This window comes from Spermophilus citellus, assembly GCF_964194105.1.
Source record: "Spermophilus citellus genome assembly, chromosome: 8".
Lineage (NCBI taxonomy): Eukaryota > Metazoa > Chordata > Mammalia > Rodentia > Sciuridae > Spermophilus > Spermophilus citellus.
The window spans coordinates 6,115,060-6,131,453 of NC_138189.1; the positions used below are offsets into that span (position 1 = coordinate 6,115,060).

The following is a 16,394-nucleotide window of genomic DNA, read 5'->3' on the forward strand; positions in this document are numbered from 1 at the left end:
TTAGTAAATACTGGAATAGATTCTCCAGTCCACACAGCTGGGTGTACCAGGGGTGGATCTGGGAAATATGTCCAATAAGTGTCTACTTGATTCCCTTTTACCTGACAGCCCAGTAGGGCAATTACTGTCGCTACCATCAAGACTGGTGTCCTGTTCTTTCCTAGGCGTCGAAGTATTTGGGAAGCCTGGGTTGTCAATTTCTTCACATCTTTCCATGAAATCAGCTTCTCGGCTGGTTCAATCTGGTCTTTCTTCATCTTTTTCCGATATCTCCTCCTTCTGGGTTGTGGCTCCTCCGTGTCTATCCTCAGTCGCTTGAGTCTGGGTTCTATCTCCTCCATGTCTGATAGCACGTTCAGGCACCCAGATAGGACGAAAAGCACCTTCTGGAAAAATACAAGCATGCCCTCGGCCCCATGATATTACCGGATCTGGGCCCTTCCACTGACCAGTCTGTAAATCTTTCCACAGAACTCTGCCTAATGGGCCTGTCACCGAGGGAGACATTTGCCTCTCAGCAGCAGTGTGACCTTCTGTGTCACAGTTTAAAAAATTTAAAACAAATAAGGCATGATTAAGGCTATTTTGGGGAGTCATTATCTTATTCCCCCTTTTTAATTTTTGTAATTGAAGCTTAATAGATAAATGAGCTCGTTCTACAATGGCTTGACCTTGGGGGTTATAAGGAATTCCTGTTTTATGATTAATTTGAAACTCTTGGCAAAATTGTTGAAAAGCAGAGCTTACATAAGCTGGAGCATTATCTGTTTTAATCTGCATAGGACACCCTAAAACGGAAAAAGCTGCTAAGCAATGAGAAATTACATGTTGAGTATTTTCCTTAGTACGTGCTGTGGCAAAAATAAATCTAGAATAAGTGTCCACTATGACATGCACATAACATTGCTTACCAAATTGAGGAATATGAGTTACATCCATTTGCCATATTTGATTTGGTTTTAAACCACGGGGATTTACCCCTGATGGCAGAGATGGAGTGTAAATAACACACTTAGGGCATTGGCTTACAATCTGACGAGCTTGTTCTCTGGTAATACTAAATTTTTTACGTAAGCTAGAAGCATTTTGATGATGCAAGGAATGGGAAGCTAGGGCACAGTCATATGAAGACATCTGTTGACAAAAAGCTACTAATTTATCAATATTATCATTACCTGCAACCAAAGGTCCAGGGAGGTTAGCATGTGCACGGATGTGTGTAATAAAACATGGGTACTTCCTCATTAGCACTGTCTTTTGTAAATTATGAAATAATTCAAATAACTCCTGTGATGAAGTAAACCCAATAATTGAGGTTTCAATATTTTTGGTAACTCTGACTGCATATAAGCTGTCAGAATAGATATTAATAGGCTCATTTGAAAAATAATCTAAGGCCAAAATCAGGGCTTGAAGTTCTGCCCTTTGAGCTGAAGTATAAGAAGTTTGTATTACCTCTGTGTGAACACGGCTGAAGAAACCTGCCTTACCAGAGCTGGAACCATCTGTGAACACCGATAAAGCTCCCTCTATTGGATGGGAAAGTACAATCTTTGGAAAAATAAGTGATGTTAATGATGCAAATTGTACAATCTTATCACGAGGATAATGGCTATCTATCTGGCCAGGGAAATCTGCAAAAGCTATCTGCCATGAGGTAGAAGTTTGAAAAAGCCAATTAGTCTGTTGAACAGAAAATGGAATAATTATGATATCAGGCTCAGATCCAATTAATTGTAAAATCCTAGTTCTACCTTTAATTACTAATGGAGCTATAGAATCATGAAAAGGTGTTAATGTTTTTTGAGGGGAATGAGATAAGTAAATCCATTCAATAACTCCTAATTTTTGCCATATGGCTCCTGTTGGGGTATGTTCAGTTGGAAATATTAATAAATACATTATTTCTTTAGGATCTATTCTAGTAAGCTGTGCATTTTTAATTGCAATTTCCACTTTCCTTAAGGCTGCTTTGGCCTCCAAAGTTAGTTGACGTGGAGAGGTTGGAGAAGGATTTCCTTGTAATATCTGAAATAAAGGACTTAACTCAGAAGTAGTTAACTTTAAGGATGGTCTTAGCCAGTTAATATCTCCTAATAGTTTTTGAAAATCATTAAGGGTACGTAACTCCTTGACTCTTATCTGAAGATTTTGAGGACGGATTGTACTCCCTTGAATTATCTGACCTAGATATTGAAAAGGAGATACCTTTTGAATTTTTTGAGGAGCTATACTTAAACCCATAGTTGTAAGTGAGGTCTCTAACTGAGTAAAAATTTCTGAAAGTACTTCTGAATTAGCATGGGCCAATAATATATCATCCATAAAATGAATAATGTATGCATCAGGGAAGCTATTTCTAATGGGATCTATTGCCTGATCAACATATTTTTGACACAGGGTAGGGCTATTACGCATTCCCTGAGGAAGGACTTTCCAGCAGTATCTTTTAACAGGTTCCTTAAAATTAACTGCTGGGACAGTGAAAGCAAATTTTTCACAATCTTCAGGATGTAACCTTATAGAGAAAAAACAGTCTTTTAAATCTATTACCATCAAGCTATAATCTAAAGGAATGGCTGTGGGGGAGGGAAGTCCTGGCTGTAATGATCCCATAGGCTGAATTGTCTGGTTTATTGCCCTTAAATCCTGTAGTAATCTCCAATTTCCTGACTTTTTCTTAATAACAAAAATAGGTGTATTCCAAGGGCTAAGTGTTGGTTCAATATGACCAGCTTGAAGTTGTTCCTCAACTAATCTATGAATTATTTTAAGCTTTTCCCCTGAGATGGGCCACTGAGAAATCCAAATAGGCTCTTCTGTGAGCCACGTAATTTTTTCAGCTGTCTTAAGGATCGGGGAAGTACTCAGTGCCCCTAATAAAAATTTTGTCCTGAAGTATTTACTAATCCTTGCCGTGGAGACTGGCTTGTAAACAGATATTTTTCCTGAAAGGTTTCCCTATCATCTCCAGGAAAATACCTCTGATTAATTTCTTCAACTGACCTTATAGAATTTGGGGTGACTAGTAGCAGTCCCATTTTGGCTAGAATATCTCTTCCCCATAGATTAGCTGGTAAAGACTCTAACACATAAGGCTTAAATACTCCACTGTTTCCATCAGAATCTTCCCAACGGAGATAGTTGGCACTTTGAGCAGGCTGTGAAATTTTTCCTATTCCTTCTAGGTTAGCTGAGGCTGTATGCAGAGGCCATGTCCTGGGCCAAAACCGGCTGGACAATATTGAGCTATCAGCCCCTGTGTCAATTATTCCTAGGAAATTTTTATTATTAATTCTAAGTTTTAATAAAGGGCGTTCTTGTCGCACTAACTGGGACCAATATACTCTGTCCGGCGGTTTAGAAACTGAATCTGCCGGCAGGTGCCTTTCTGAGACACAAGGCAATAATATTAATTGAGCAAAAATATCCTTTGGGGTGAGTCTTAGGGCATAATTGGATCTTACAGTAACATATAATTGTCCTTTAAATTCTGAATCTATCACACCAGGTATTACTTCAATAGCTCCCTTTAAATTATTACGCCCCAAAATTAAACCTACAGTATTTTCAGGAAGTGGCCCGAAAATCCCAGTAGGGATTTGTGTTGGTCCCGTTTCAGGATCTAATTCAACTGTCTCTGAAGGTCCTAAGAAAACTGTCTGTGATCCATGTCTCTGTTCCGGTAAAAATCGCGGACTGTCCTGGTCGGCGCCGCTAGTGACGTCACACTGTGCGACGTCTCCCCATATTGTTTCTGGGCCCGGGGAGGGGCCGAACGGAAGTTTTTTATCCCCTCGCTAGGAGGAAATACTTGTGGCGAGAAGGCGGGCTCATCCGCGCCACCCGAATCAACCACGTGGCGCCGAGTCCTGCAATATCTATTATCGCCAGTAGATGGAGCCCTAAACCTAAATTTGCGTTGGCGACATTCGTGGGCGAAATGACCGGGTTTTCCGCAAACGTAACACTTGCTGCGGGACTTCTGAACTGAATTTTGTGGCCCCAAAGTTTCCTTTAATACTGTTGCTAAGGCCACCGTTTGTAACTGAGTGGAATCTAAGTCAGAACACAAGCGAATATACTCAGAAATTGTTCCTTTTTTACGATGGGGGCGGAGAACATCCTGGCAAATTTTGTTTGCGTTCTCAAAAGCCAATTGTCTAACAATAAATTCGCTAGCTCCTGGGTCCCCGATGGACCTGTTCGCAGCCTGATATAGTCGGGCTACGAAATCTGAATAAGTCTCACTGGCACCTTGTCTGATTTTGGTAAGAACTAAATTGGACTGGTCCTTGGGGACAATTTGTCTCCAGGCACGTTTTGCACAATCAGTTATTTGATTGTACACTACAAAATCATAATTTAGCTGTCTTTCTAAATCAGCAAAATCTTCAGTCCCTAAAAACATCGTTACTGGCGTTTCTATGCCCTGTCTCCTGTTCCTTTCTGCTTGTTCATTACAAAAATCAGTCCAGTAAGTTTTCCAAAGCAAGTAATCTCCCCCGCTCAGACAAGATCTGGCTAAAAAATCCAATCACTAGGAGGAAGGGGTTGTGAGCAAATATTTTCTATTAGACTCTGAACAAAAGGCGAATTTGGGCCGTACGTTTCACATGCATTTTTCAATTCCTTGATAGTTTTAAAAGGGATTACAGCATGAACTCTAACTCTCTGATCTTGTTCATTAGTTTGCTCAAAAACTGGAAAGAGGTGAAAACCAGTAGTATCCTCTCCCATTTCTTGAGCCTTCTTAATACCTTGCTGAACTGGGGTAAGAAAAGTCATCTTTAATTCAGCACACCTGTTAAATTTGGTCCTTCTAGCAGGTACCGGCCGAATTTTAAAAGCTTGGGCAGGTGGTGCTAAATGCAGTCTATTAAAATTTCTCTCTAAGTCCTGAGTTTCTATGTCTAATTCTTCTTCCTCAGACTGTGAGCTGCTATCAGACTCTGTACTATCGCCATTTGGAATTTGGGTTTCTAACTCACGTGGCTGAGAAGAAACCTGAGCCCCGCTAGGAGTTTCCTTTGTATTTTCTTCTCCAGGAAGATTGGTTACCACTTCTGGAGGGCTCTCCAAGATTAGAGATGCTTCTTCTTTATCATGCTGTTCTGTACAATCTGTCTGCGGGCTAGCTTGCACAATTCTAACCTTTGTTTTAGCTCCTAGCGCTTTTGTTTTAAAACGGCTCAAAGGAAAGGAAATTAATTTAGCTTCAGGCTGATTTTCCATTTGAATAGACCTAATGGCTCTTTGAATACCTCTCAGAAGCTCTTCTGGTGGCCACGGACTCTGGTCCATGTATTCAAAGAGACAAATTTCTAGGGCCGTCCAAGTTTTCTGTATATTCTCTATGCCTCCAGGTATTTCAGTAGAAAGACAAACTCTCTGTAACTTTCTTCCTAATTTCTCCCAAGTAAGTAAATTTGGAGACTCTTGGTCACAAAACCAAGGACAATATTCACCTACAATCTTTAAGAATTGCAATAACTGAGTTTTCTTTATCTGTTTTCCTTTCTGATTAATTATACTGTCTAAAATAGTTAGATACATTTCCTTATCCGAAGAAGTAGAATTTCCCATTTTAAGTAAATTAACGTCTCTTTCCTTCAATATCTCCCGGTACTTTTGTGACTCAAATGTCACTTTTTCCTTTCTCTTATCTTATTTCTTATTTTCCTTATCCTCTTTATTACTTTTGTGACCCAAATGTCACCTCTTCCTTATTTTTCTCTTTATTCTTTATCTTCCTTATTTCCTCTTTATTTCTTTATTTCTATTTCCTTATCTTCCTTTCTCTTTATTTCTTTCCCTTAATCTTTTTAGCGCGCGCTCCCACTCAATCTAACTAATTCAGAATGCCCCCCTCTTGGGCGCCAATTCTACCACGCGGCCTGCGCAGTGGTTTCATTAATGAGGTTCTGGCATTCAGTTAGTTAGAAGAGATCAAAATAAAACACACAGACAGTACCTTATTTTAATGCTAGGTCCAAGACGGCTTGCCTCTTTTCCCTGCCTCCAGCCGCCCAGCAGGGCAGCGAGGATTACTCTGGGCTAACAGGAGAGAGAGAGAGCGAACACGCCGGGGATCAGCCTTTTATTTGGGGGAAACAAGAGATTCAGGGGAGAATTCCATCCAATGAAGGTTGAGGGGGGGCTGTACTCCAAGGTCAGGGTCAGTGATTGGGTCTCCAGGGTCAGTGGTTACGCACACCCCCACACGGATGGGCTCTCTCATCAGGAAAGGGTCGGGATAACTCCGACACAGCCAGAGTGCCTCAGGCCCTTAACGGGAGTCACCCAATCACGTGTCAGAATGGCTCCCCACACCCCCTTACTGGAAATATTCGGGTGGGGGTGGGGTGAGAAACAGAGGAGGGATAGCTCCTTGCTTGGGAGCAGGTGTGTGCCATCGGCTGGTGACAGAGGGCCAAGGGACGCAGTTCCACTTTGTCTCTGTCTTCTCCCTTGAGCGGGAGGGCCTTTGACACCTGCAGAGGGCAGCAGAGAGCCAAGCCCTGCACAGAGGGCACTGTTGCTGGGCGCCCTTAGGTTCGCTTCTGTTCAGCAGCCTGGACTGGGTGCCCACTCTGCCTGCTGGGCGCTGCAGGGCTCTGGGGTGGAAGGATGCTCTGGCATGGCCCAGCACAGACAGGAAGGGGAGGGTGGGACACCAAGGGGTCAGAGCATGTGGCTGAGCGTGTGGCCTTGACAGGGCACAGAGTGGCCCTTGTCTGCCTCAGTTCCCTCATTTGTAAAATGGGGATGCTGCTGCCACCTATCACATCGGGTGACCATGGGAACTGGGGCATGACCTCATGTGCAGTGCTGAGGACAGCTTCTGGCACACAGTAAGAGGAACACGTTATTATCATGAATAAATGAGTTTTGTGACACACGGGATGGGAGACAGACGAGGAGCCTGGAGATGGGGATTTGGGGGCTTAGGGAAAGGCCCCCAGAGAAGAACTTTCCATCTCTGCTGGTGTTTGGAGGTAGTTCAGAGAGGCCAGCAAGATCCGCATTGTGTAGAACTCTATGTGGCAGGCGCTGGACTTGGACTTCACCCAGTGGGTCATGGGGAGGCATCGAAGGCTTTAGAAAGGGAACGATGTGACCGTATTTGTGCTTCAGAGCAATAACTCTGCCTGCAGGTGGGACCTGGGTTTGAGAGGGGTAAGAAAAAAGGCTGGAGGTCAGTTAGGAGCCAAGAGGAACTAGAACACCTAAGCTCTGGGGAAGCTGCTCTGTATTTTAAACTGATGAACACACTGGATACAGAGAGCTGAGCTGAAGCGACAGTGGGACATGCAGGAGCAGGTCAGGCTGCAGAGGGCAGGTCCTCAGAAAGGTGGCCTTGTCCCCAGCACCCATCCTGGCATCTCTGTGAGAGTGCCACCAGACTGCATGCATTTTCTTATATATATATATATATATATATATATATATATTTTTTTTTTTTTTTTTTTTTTTGATGGGGTTCTGGTCTATCAGAAAATATCAATGTAAGGTTAGGATTTCAACAGTAACAAGAGAACGTGGCTGGGAAAACACGGATGCAGGTCCTCCATTCCCTGGAAGGGGAGCCAGCACACATGTAGAGGGTCCTGTCTCCCCAGTGTCTCGTGGGCACCTGTAGGACAGTGGTCCAGAGGACAGAAGGATGAGGCTGCAGGGTGGACCATGCTGCAAGCTGGTGTTCATCAGTTCCAGGTCTAAAAGCTTGGGCTTTTAGAAAATGAGAGCCCCCTCTCCCCAGGAGCCTCTCCTGACACCAGGCCAGGTGCAGCTCCCCAGCTGCAGGTCCTCCTAGAAGCTGCTCTTGGTGTCCCCTGCCCTGGGCAGCAGGGGATGTACTATCCACAGCTGTTTCCTGGTCTAACAGGACTGTGAGCTCCTGAAGGCAGAGACACCACTGACTGCATGTGCTCCCTGTGCCATCCTGAGTGCCTGGCATAGTGCCTCATGTGACGTAGGTGCCCACCGGTATCTGCTGAGTCATTGAACCATGATGGGTTGGATGGACGGATGAATGTGTGAATGGAAAACACCAGAAGCTCCAGGGGAGAGGGCCACTACTCTAGGAGGCCGACAGCTCTTCAATGTGAGGCAGAACTTTTAGGTGTAAGCACCAGCCAGTGATGGAAGGTGCACTTTGAGCCACCCGGCCTGCGTGTCCCGGTAGAGGCCAGGCCATGCCTTGGGAAGCACCCCTGCATGGGATGGAGATATGGCCTAGCTTTGTGGAGACCTCCGCCTCTAAGATCCTGCGGGACAGTATTCTGGGTCCCCGGAGGGACTTGGAGCCCACACGGAGGGAGAGGCTTCCCTCTCCCAACACTGGCTGGGCACCCGGCAGCTTTCGGACCCGTCTCCAACAATGCGCCGGCTGACTTCCTGTGGGTCCTAATTCAGGAAGCTTTTCTCTGTGGCCCAATGATGCTGCGGTGTTGGTAGTGATATTCCCTTCTACAGAACTTTCCAGATAGTGCACATGCCATGTGACCACTGTGCAAGGACTCCCCAGGAGATAGGTGTCATTGTCATTAGCCACACTTCACAGACTGAGGAAACTGAGGCACAGGGAAGCTAAGCAATGCCCCTGGTCATCAGTCAGCAAGTGGCAGAAAGCAGGACGTGGCGCTGGCCGGCCGCCTTCACCACTCTGCTTCCTGCTGTGTTTTAGTATCTCTGACACTCCTCCGTGCTCCATGGACATCCATAGGGTGTACTCTGTCCTTACGGCATTCTGCAGAGAGAAAATCAAATTCACGGATCGTGGAATTCAATTCTTAAACTTTGTCTATTTGATCTTTCTAGTTCTGAAAGTTTCCACTTTTTTTTTTTTATTAAGAGCAGTTAAATAGATAAAGCAGATATGATTTTACTTTGGTATGTGTGTGACTGCTCTATTTCCTTATTTTTTTTATGATATGAATTGATAAAAAGAAAAGAGCTCTTTATCCTGTTGATTGATAGCTTTAAATCCCTCCTGGCCTGGGTTCACTTTGCCACTCACACTCTCATTTCATGCGCATTGCTGGTTCCTCTTTGTCCACCCATAATTTTTAATCTTCATCCTTAGTTAATAGTGTGGTCACATACAGGGAATGTATTTGCATTTTACTTTGAACTGGATCCTCCTGCCCTTTCTTACTAATGGATGGGAAGATTTAGATCCTTCCAGTTATAATGATTTGTATCCTGACTGTGTCGTTTCCATTTTTCCTTTATGGAGATCATCATGATATATTTTACCATTTCTCTCATTTTCCCTTTCTGCCTGTTGGCCTTTGAAGATATTATTGTGCCTCTCTATTCTGTTAATGACCATCTTCCCTTCCCATGATCAGGTGCCTATCACTCCATTCTTATTAAAAAAAAAAAAACCCAAAATTTGCCCCTGCCTGTCACCTTGCTTCGCACCTGAGATGCTCTGCTCCTCCCGCTTCCTCTCCACCCTTGAGGCCCTGCGCCCGGCCAGCTGCCTGCCTCGGCTTGCTCTGTTCTTGTTTCTTTTCTTTTTAAATATATTTTAGTCATACATGGATGCAATATCTTTATTTTGTTATTTTTATGTGGTGCTGAGGATGGAACCCAGGGCCTCACATGTGCGAGGCAAGCACTCTGCCGCTGAGCCCAGCCCCAGCCCAGGCCCTAGCCCCAGCCCCAGCCGGGCCCCAGCCCCCGTTCTTGTTTCTTTTTTGTAATGTAAACGAGCCTGGCATTGTCAAGCCATTTCAAAGCCCTGGGATCCAATCTCCACTCCAACTGAGTTTCTGGCTTTTCTATGGTTTAAGAAAAGGTGAGCTGGAGTTGTTTTGGTGGCTTTGGGCAGTGGAAAGGAGCCAGGCTTGCAGGACTTGTCATGGGCGGGGGCGGGGCTGTAACTTATCGCTCACCGCCTGCTCCTTCCCGCTGGCTGCTCCATGGTGCCCTCGCACACAGCCCACGATCCAGGTTTCCCTGTGTGTGGGACAGAGTTGTGACGGGGTCAGCGCTGGCCCAGGAGGATGAGGAGCTTCACACGGCGCAGGTGCCTCTGTCCTGCTCTTCTCCCTGATGTCCTGGGTTCCTTTCCACCTGTTCTCTTGGTCTTAACCTGTGGGCTCCTTCCAGGGCGCTGCTGCAGGCCCCTTACCTGGAGCTTCTGGAGTAGACTTTCTATCTTAGGAAAGCTGTCACACACAGAGGGCTGCACAGGCCCTGCGTTCCCGTGTGCCCACCGCCCTGCACCCTTCTTCAGGACCTTAGGACCAGAGCATGGAGATGCTAGAGCCGGGCAGCGGAGCCCTTAGATCTCTTTAGAGAAGCTTCCCGAGGCCTTCTGTCGGCTCAGTCCACCTTCACTCGTTGAATCCTTATCTGTGGACTCCACGTCCATGGGTTCAGCCAGCCAGGCACTGAAGATATTGGAAAACACCCTGCGTCTGCCCTGGACACTCACAGACCCCCAGCCATTGCTCCTAATCATGCAGCTCACGGATGATCTGCACAGATTCACGTCGTCTCACGTGTCAGAGTGACCTAGAGACGGCGCCTGCCTGGAGATGGGCGTAGGTTGTTGGAAAGTGCTCTGCCACTGTGCACGAGGCACTCAGGGTCCTCAGCATTGGGTCTGTTGGGGTCTGGGAACCAGGCTGTGTGGGGGGTCCACTGTACCTATCATTTGTCAGGCTCTGGGAAACTCATAGGGTGGGCACAGTGATGAGTGGGACAATCCCTACATTCTAGGTTCATCTGTCCAACAGTAGAATTCTTTTACTAATATGTCTTTTATTTATTTTATATATATATATATATATATATATATATATATATATATCCAACTGACATTGACCGACTGAATCCTTTCCAAGAGTGCGGTTTAGTAGGTCAAGTATGTTGGCTTTGCCCGTTTCCTTCCTACCCTGCCTGTCGGGGCCCCCTGGACTCACTGCCCATTTCCCTCCCCAGCCCCTGGCGCCCCTATCCACATGCTCGCTATGGATTCATCTGCTCTAGGTGGCTGAGGTGAGTGCAGTCCTGTGGCACTTGTCCCTTGTGACTTGTGTGTTCCCATGATGTCCTCGAGGCTTGCCCGTGTGTCATGTGTGTAGGGTTCCCTTCCTTTCTGACGGTGGGTGGCTCTGTGTTGTATGTACAGACCTTTCTTTCTTTACTCAGTCACCCACAGTGGGGACCTGGTCAGCTCCCACCTGTTGGCTGTTGCACACGGTGCTGCTAAGATCTGAGTGTAGGTGTCCGCTGTCCACTGTATTGTTGCTCTGGTTCTCTTGGGTATATGCTCCGAAGTGGCATTGCTGGGTCACACAGGAGCTGCAGTTTTAATTTTTGAGGAAGTGCCACACTGGTGCCCATGGTGGCTGCACCATTTTGCACTCCCATCCACGTGCACAGAGATTCCAGCTTCTCCGTCGCCGCAGTCTTGGCTGGGCACAGAATCACGAGCCACTCAAGCAGGAACAAAACTTTATTTTGAAAAAGCCGCCGATACTCTCTAGGCGCCGGCAAGCCGGTCCTCCCACGCGGGCGTCTGCCGGAACTGCCGGTTCCCCGGAACCGGGGGTCCCCCAGACCTCCCCCAGAATTCCCTCCTACTATCCTTCCCCAACCAATGGGAACTCTCCATGAGTCCCGTAACATGAGTCCGGTAGCAGGCCAAGGTGAACAGCGGGAGTCCAATTTCCATATGAATGTAAATCTTAACATAATCATATCTCAGTGGCTAGCTGGCGTCACTTTACAACCAAAGGTGCCATACATCGTATATTTGCTTGTGGCTCCTAGCACTCCGTCTCCTACCACCATGCCTTGTGGTTGTTATTTAGTAGCTATCCTAACAGAGGTGACGTGGCGTCTGCTGGTTTAGGTTTGCATTTCCAGATAATTGGTGATGTTGATCATCCTTTCATGAACTTGTCGGCTGTTTTCATATACTTTTAGGAGAAATGTTCATGCAAATCCTTTGCCTATGGAAGTTGTGGGTGTTGTTGAACTTTAGGTGTCTTTATATATTGTGGATATTAATGGCATCATCTGTACATAATGTGCAAGTATTTCCACCTGTTCTTTGGTTCGCCTCTTCACTGTATTTTCTGTGATGCACAAACCCTCTTCACTTTCAGATAGTTCAGTTTATCCATCTGTTCATTGTCTGTTTTTGTTGTCAGGACCAAGAAACCACCGTATAATCCATAATGTTGTGAAGCGTTCCCCTGTGCTGTTTTCTGATAGTTTTGCACTTCCAGCCTTGATTTAGGTCTTGAGTCACTGTGAGCTAACTTGGGGCGTGCAGCATAGGTTGGGGTCCTTCATTCCCTTGCATGTGGCTATCCAGTTCTCCCAGCATCAGGTGTTGACAGTACTTTCCCTGCACGTGGAATGGTCTTGGCACCCTTGGCAGAAATCCTTGACCCACATCTGAGGGCGTATTGTAGTTGGTTTTGAAATGACGCAGTGCACATTAACACATATGCACGCATGTTTCTACCCTGCCCGCGTAGGAAGCATCTCACTGTTTGCCACCATCACCGTCATCCTGGGGTGCTTCAAAGTTGGCTACTTCATTGGATTTTCCGAGTGTCTTTCAGCCATGGAAGGTGTTTTCCCTGTCACACACGCGGTGCACACTCTGCTGCAGGTAAACCACCAATACTAACGACGTCGTTTATTGTTGTCAAGTGTCATCAAGCGCGTCCCTAGGTGTGTGAAGTCCCTGGCCATAGAGACACGTGGCAAGTGGGAACAGCCAGAGCTGCTGCAGACCCGAGCTTTAGAATATGCCAAGTGCTTTCCCCATCTCTGTATGCGATCCCTCCAGCTACCTTCAACAGCAGGTGTGGGCTCTGCACAGCAGCCAAGGTATGGAATCACCTGGGTGTCCGTTGGTGGATGGATGGATAAAGAAAATGTGGCACATGTGTGCAGCGGAAATCATCCAGCCTTAAAGAGAATGAAATCCTGGGCAGGCAGCAATGGGGATGGGCCTGGAGGACATTATGTTAAGTGGGTGAGCCAGGCACAGAAGGCTCCTGAGTGCTCCTTCATGCGTGGAAGCCGAAGAGAAAATGAGGGAGATATATAAAGGGCTCAGCAGTGTTTGGCATGGAGTAGGTGCTCAATATGTGTTTGTTTCTAAAATCAGGCTTTAGATGTTTTAAAAGTGCTAATAACGCTGGTATACAGGAGGCACTCAATCAATGTCAACGAGTGAGTGAGCAGGCACAGGAGGATATTTGCTGAACATGTTCACATTCCAGGAGACGGTTTTAAGTGATCAGAAAGGATTCTCCCAGTTAATGGCTCACAGTGCCTCCAGGGCAAGTTCCTTATCTTCATTTTGCAGGTGGCCAGCAGTTAGAAAGGTCCCCAGGCTAGCCCAAGGTTTTGTCGCCAGGCAAAGAGGGACTCGGGTCTGATACAGATAGAACATCCCTAATCCGAAACTTTGAGCGCTGACAAGCTGCTGCCAGCAGAAAATTCAACCCTGAATTTTGTGCACAAAATTATGTGATATATGGCTTGCATATGAGGCGTAACATAGAGAATGAATTCTGGGTTTGGACTTGGGTCCCATCCCCAAGATTTCTCATGGCATATATGCAAGTACTGCAAAGTCTGAAAGAATTAGAAATAAAATCTAGCACCTGGAATCTGAAACACTGCCGGCCGGGAGCATTTCAGATAAGAGAGACGAACCTGGGCCAGCCACAGAGCTGTCACACTCTGCCCTGTGCTGCTGCTGGGGGCTGTGGCCGGGGCTGGATAGCACAGGGGAAAGGACCCTGTTCTTCATTCAAAGTGCTCAACATTTAATTTCTGGGCACTGGCTCTCTTCAGTGGATATTTCTTGGCTAAAGCCCGACAAATGTGCTGTCATCAGACTTCAGGGGCTCCTGCCAGGCAGGCTTCAATTCCCACCCCGACCTCACAGCAGACATCCCAAGTCGACTGCAGAACTCCATCCAAAGAAGACATCACAAGTCAACCACAGCACCCCTCCCCCCAGACCCGGGAGGCCCCGCCTGCTCTCCCCAGATGCTCCCAGCCCACTGTCCACACGGGGCCATGATGTTGCACCTGAGAGAGGAAAGCCACTTGCCTTTCTTGGGGTGGGAGGTCATTCATGTCCCCAGCGTTTTCTTGGACCTTTTATTCAGATTTTAAACTCCTCAAGTGTGCAAATCCAACGACACTTGTCCCACTAATGTCACTTCCTCTTCCTTTCCGCCTAGGTGTATTTTCTCTGGGGACATGCCACGGATATCATCCAGTCTTTCAAAACTCTGGAAAGGTAAAACTTGGGGGGACCGCCGCGCGTGTGGGATTTGGGGTTCTTTTAGAAGGAACAAGCCTCACAGCTGCCTCTTGCTGGGTGGTAAACACACAGGGACCCCCTCTCTGCTCAGGGCTGGACAGCGGAGCCCTCCTCGTGGACCCCAGCTTCAGCCCCTTCCTGGGACGGCCCTGGAGGTAGAGCAGGGTTTAGTTTTGACTCGGCCACCTGCACCAGTTCCCTTTCATGGCCCTCTGTTTCCTCATCTCTGCAATGGGGACGACTCGGTGGCCTTCCCCGGAGACTGAGTGAGGCAGTGGACACGGAGTAGAGGCTTGGCAAGTGCAGGGTCTGTTCTGAACGGCCTGCCTGGCTCTCTGCTGACTGTGAGGGCAGAGGACTCCATCTCCAGGACGAGGGGGAGAGCCACCCTAGTTGCATGTAGCAGAGGCCCCGGGCCCCACGCAGGTGCTTCAGGCGATCAGTATTTGCTTTATTGAATGATCTCCTGCCTACAAACTCTCCCCGAGGAAAGGAAGCCCCCTCACTACCGTTTGGTGGCATCAGGTGACAGCTGATATTAAAACACTGATTTGCGCGTGACCACTGGATAAGCTGCTTCGACAGGCCATTGAATAGAAATAGGTTTTGCCCACCTCACTGTGCAGAGCAGGGTGGACGTCAGGTGTGTGGGCATCTTGGGGCTTCCTGTGTGCCATGGGGATAAGCCAGGAGACACAGGGTATCCTTGGGTATTGTGAATGGCGCTCTTTAGTAGCCCTGGGCAGCAGTGGTCCCTGTGGTGGCCTTAGCAGTGAATTTTGACTCCGGTTTTATTAGCCCCGGAAGCCCCACCTTCACCCCCCTGGATCTGGGCATTGGCTGAGCCTGGCTGACTCTGTCGCAGGTGGGTGGTGGCCCTGAGGGCTGCGGGGGCAGTGCTTTTCCTCGCTCCAGCCACTGTTGACTGCAGCCCTGACCCTGTCCCTCCAGCAGAGGCCAACTCAGCCCTGCCTTCAGGTCTGGGCTGGGCAGCACAGCAGCCGACAGCCACTGGGGGCGACCAGCCCGTGGACGGTGGCCCCTCCAGATGGACACGTGCTGTGTGTGTGGAATACATTGCAGATGTCAGAGTCTAGAACGAAACAGGGCGGAAAGCGCCTCAGTAGGATTTCGGGATTTGATTGTATGTCGCCATGATGTGGCCTCAGGTGTGCTGGGTTTAATGAAGTTTTATTACAACTATTTGACTTGCCCGTTTTTACTGTTTCTGAAGTATGGCCACAGGTGCTCTGGAGCGTCCTGTGTGGCTCTCATGTGGTCCTGCATCGTCTTTTCACCAGGCAGCACTACTCTGGGCCATGCTTCAGGTGTCTGTCTCCAGGATTTGCCACCTGAGTGGGACAGGGACCTCACACTGCCTCAGCCTTGCTGGTGGAGTGTTTGGTGACAAGTCCAGCCAGAGTGGCTATTTACTCTATGTGTGACCATAGGCTAAGTCCTGAGCCTCAGTGGGACTCCAGAAGCTCAATGACATTATCACTGAGCAGGATCTTTCTAGGTTTCTGCTTTGCCATCTTCAGCAAGTTGGTACTTCATCACATCCTGGTTGCTTCATGGTCATAATATGGCTTCCACAACTCCAGCCTTCATGTCTACACTTAAGAATGTCATAAGAGGGAGCTAGACTTCTCTCATTCTTACCTCTTTCATCAAAAAATGCAAAAGCTTTTAAGTAGTGCCCCATAGACTGAACCTCACACCCCAATGACCAGAATGGCTAAGTCTGGTTGCAAGGGGAGCCGGACAGCAAGGCTCTGGCTTATGTTGTGTGTGGGAGGTAGGTGGGAAGGCAGGAGGCTGGGTGATGATAGCTGGGTGGTCAGTCAGCAGGGCAGCTGTACCCACACTCCAGGTGTCCAGGGTAGACCTTCCATCTCTTCCTCTCATTGTTCTCCCCCTCCTCTTCCCTCTGGAGGACAGGTTGGGGCTATGGGTGGGGTGTCTTCTCATCGTGAAGTCTCTTCCCCAGAGGCCAGCTTCCAAGACAGTTCCTTTGATGTCCCCTAGACAATGAGTTGAGTCCAGGAAGTTCAAGATGAAGGCGGATGCA

The 16,394-nt window shown here is 47.5% G+C and overlaps 1 protein-coding gene across 1 annotated transcript in view; it reads left to right on the forward strand.

Moving 5' to 3' along the window:
* The window catches only part of OTOP1 (otopetrin 1), a gene marked incomplete at its 3' end in the record, with an annotated part of 29,845 nt that overhangs the window by 6,799 nt on the left and 6,652 nt on the right, over positions 1-16,394 (forward strand). Inside the window, exons 2-3 of the mRNA XM_081304481.1 lie at positions 12,510-12,646; positions 14,241-14,299. Coding sequence (XP_081160607.1) covers positions 12,510-12,646; positions 14,241-14,299 — 196 coding nt within the window. The remainder of the gene's footprint in view (positions 1-12,509; positions 12,647-14,240; positions 14,300-16,394) is intronic.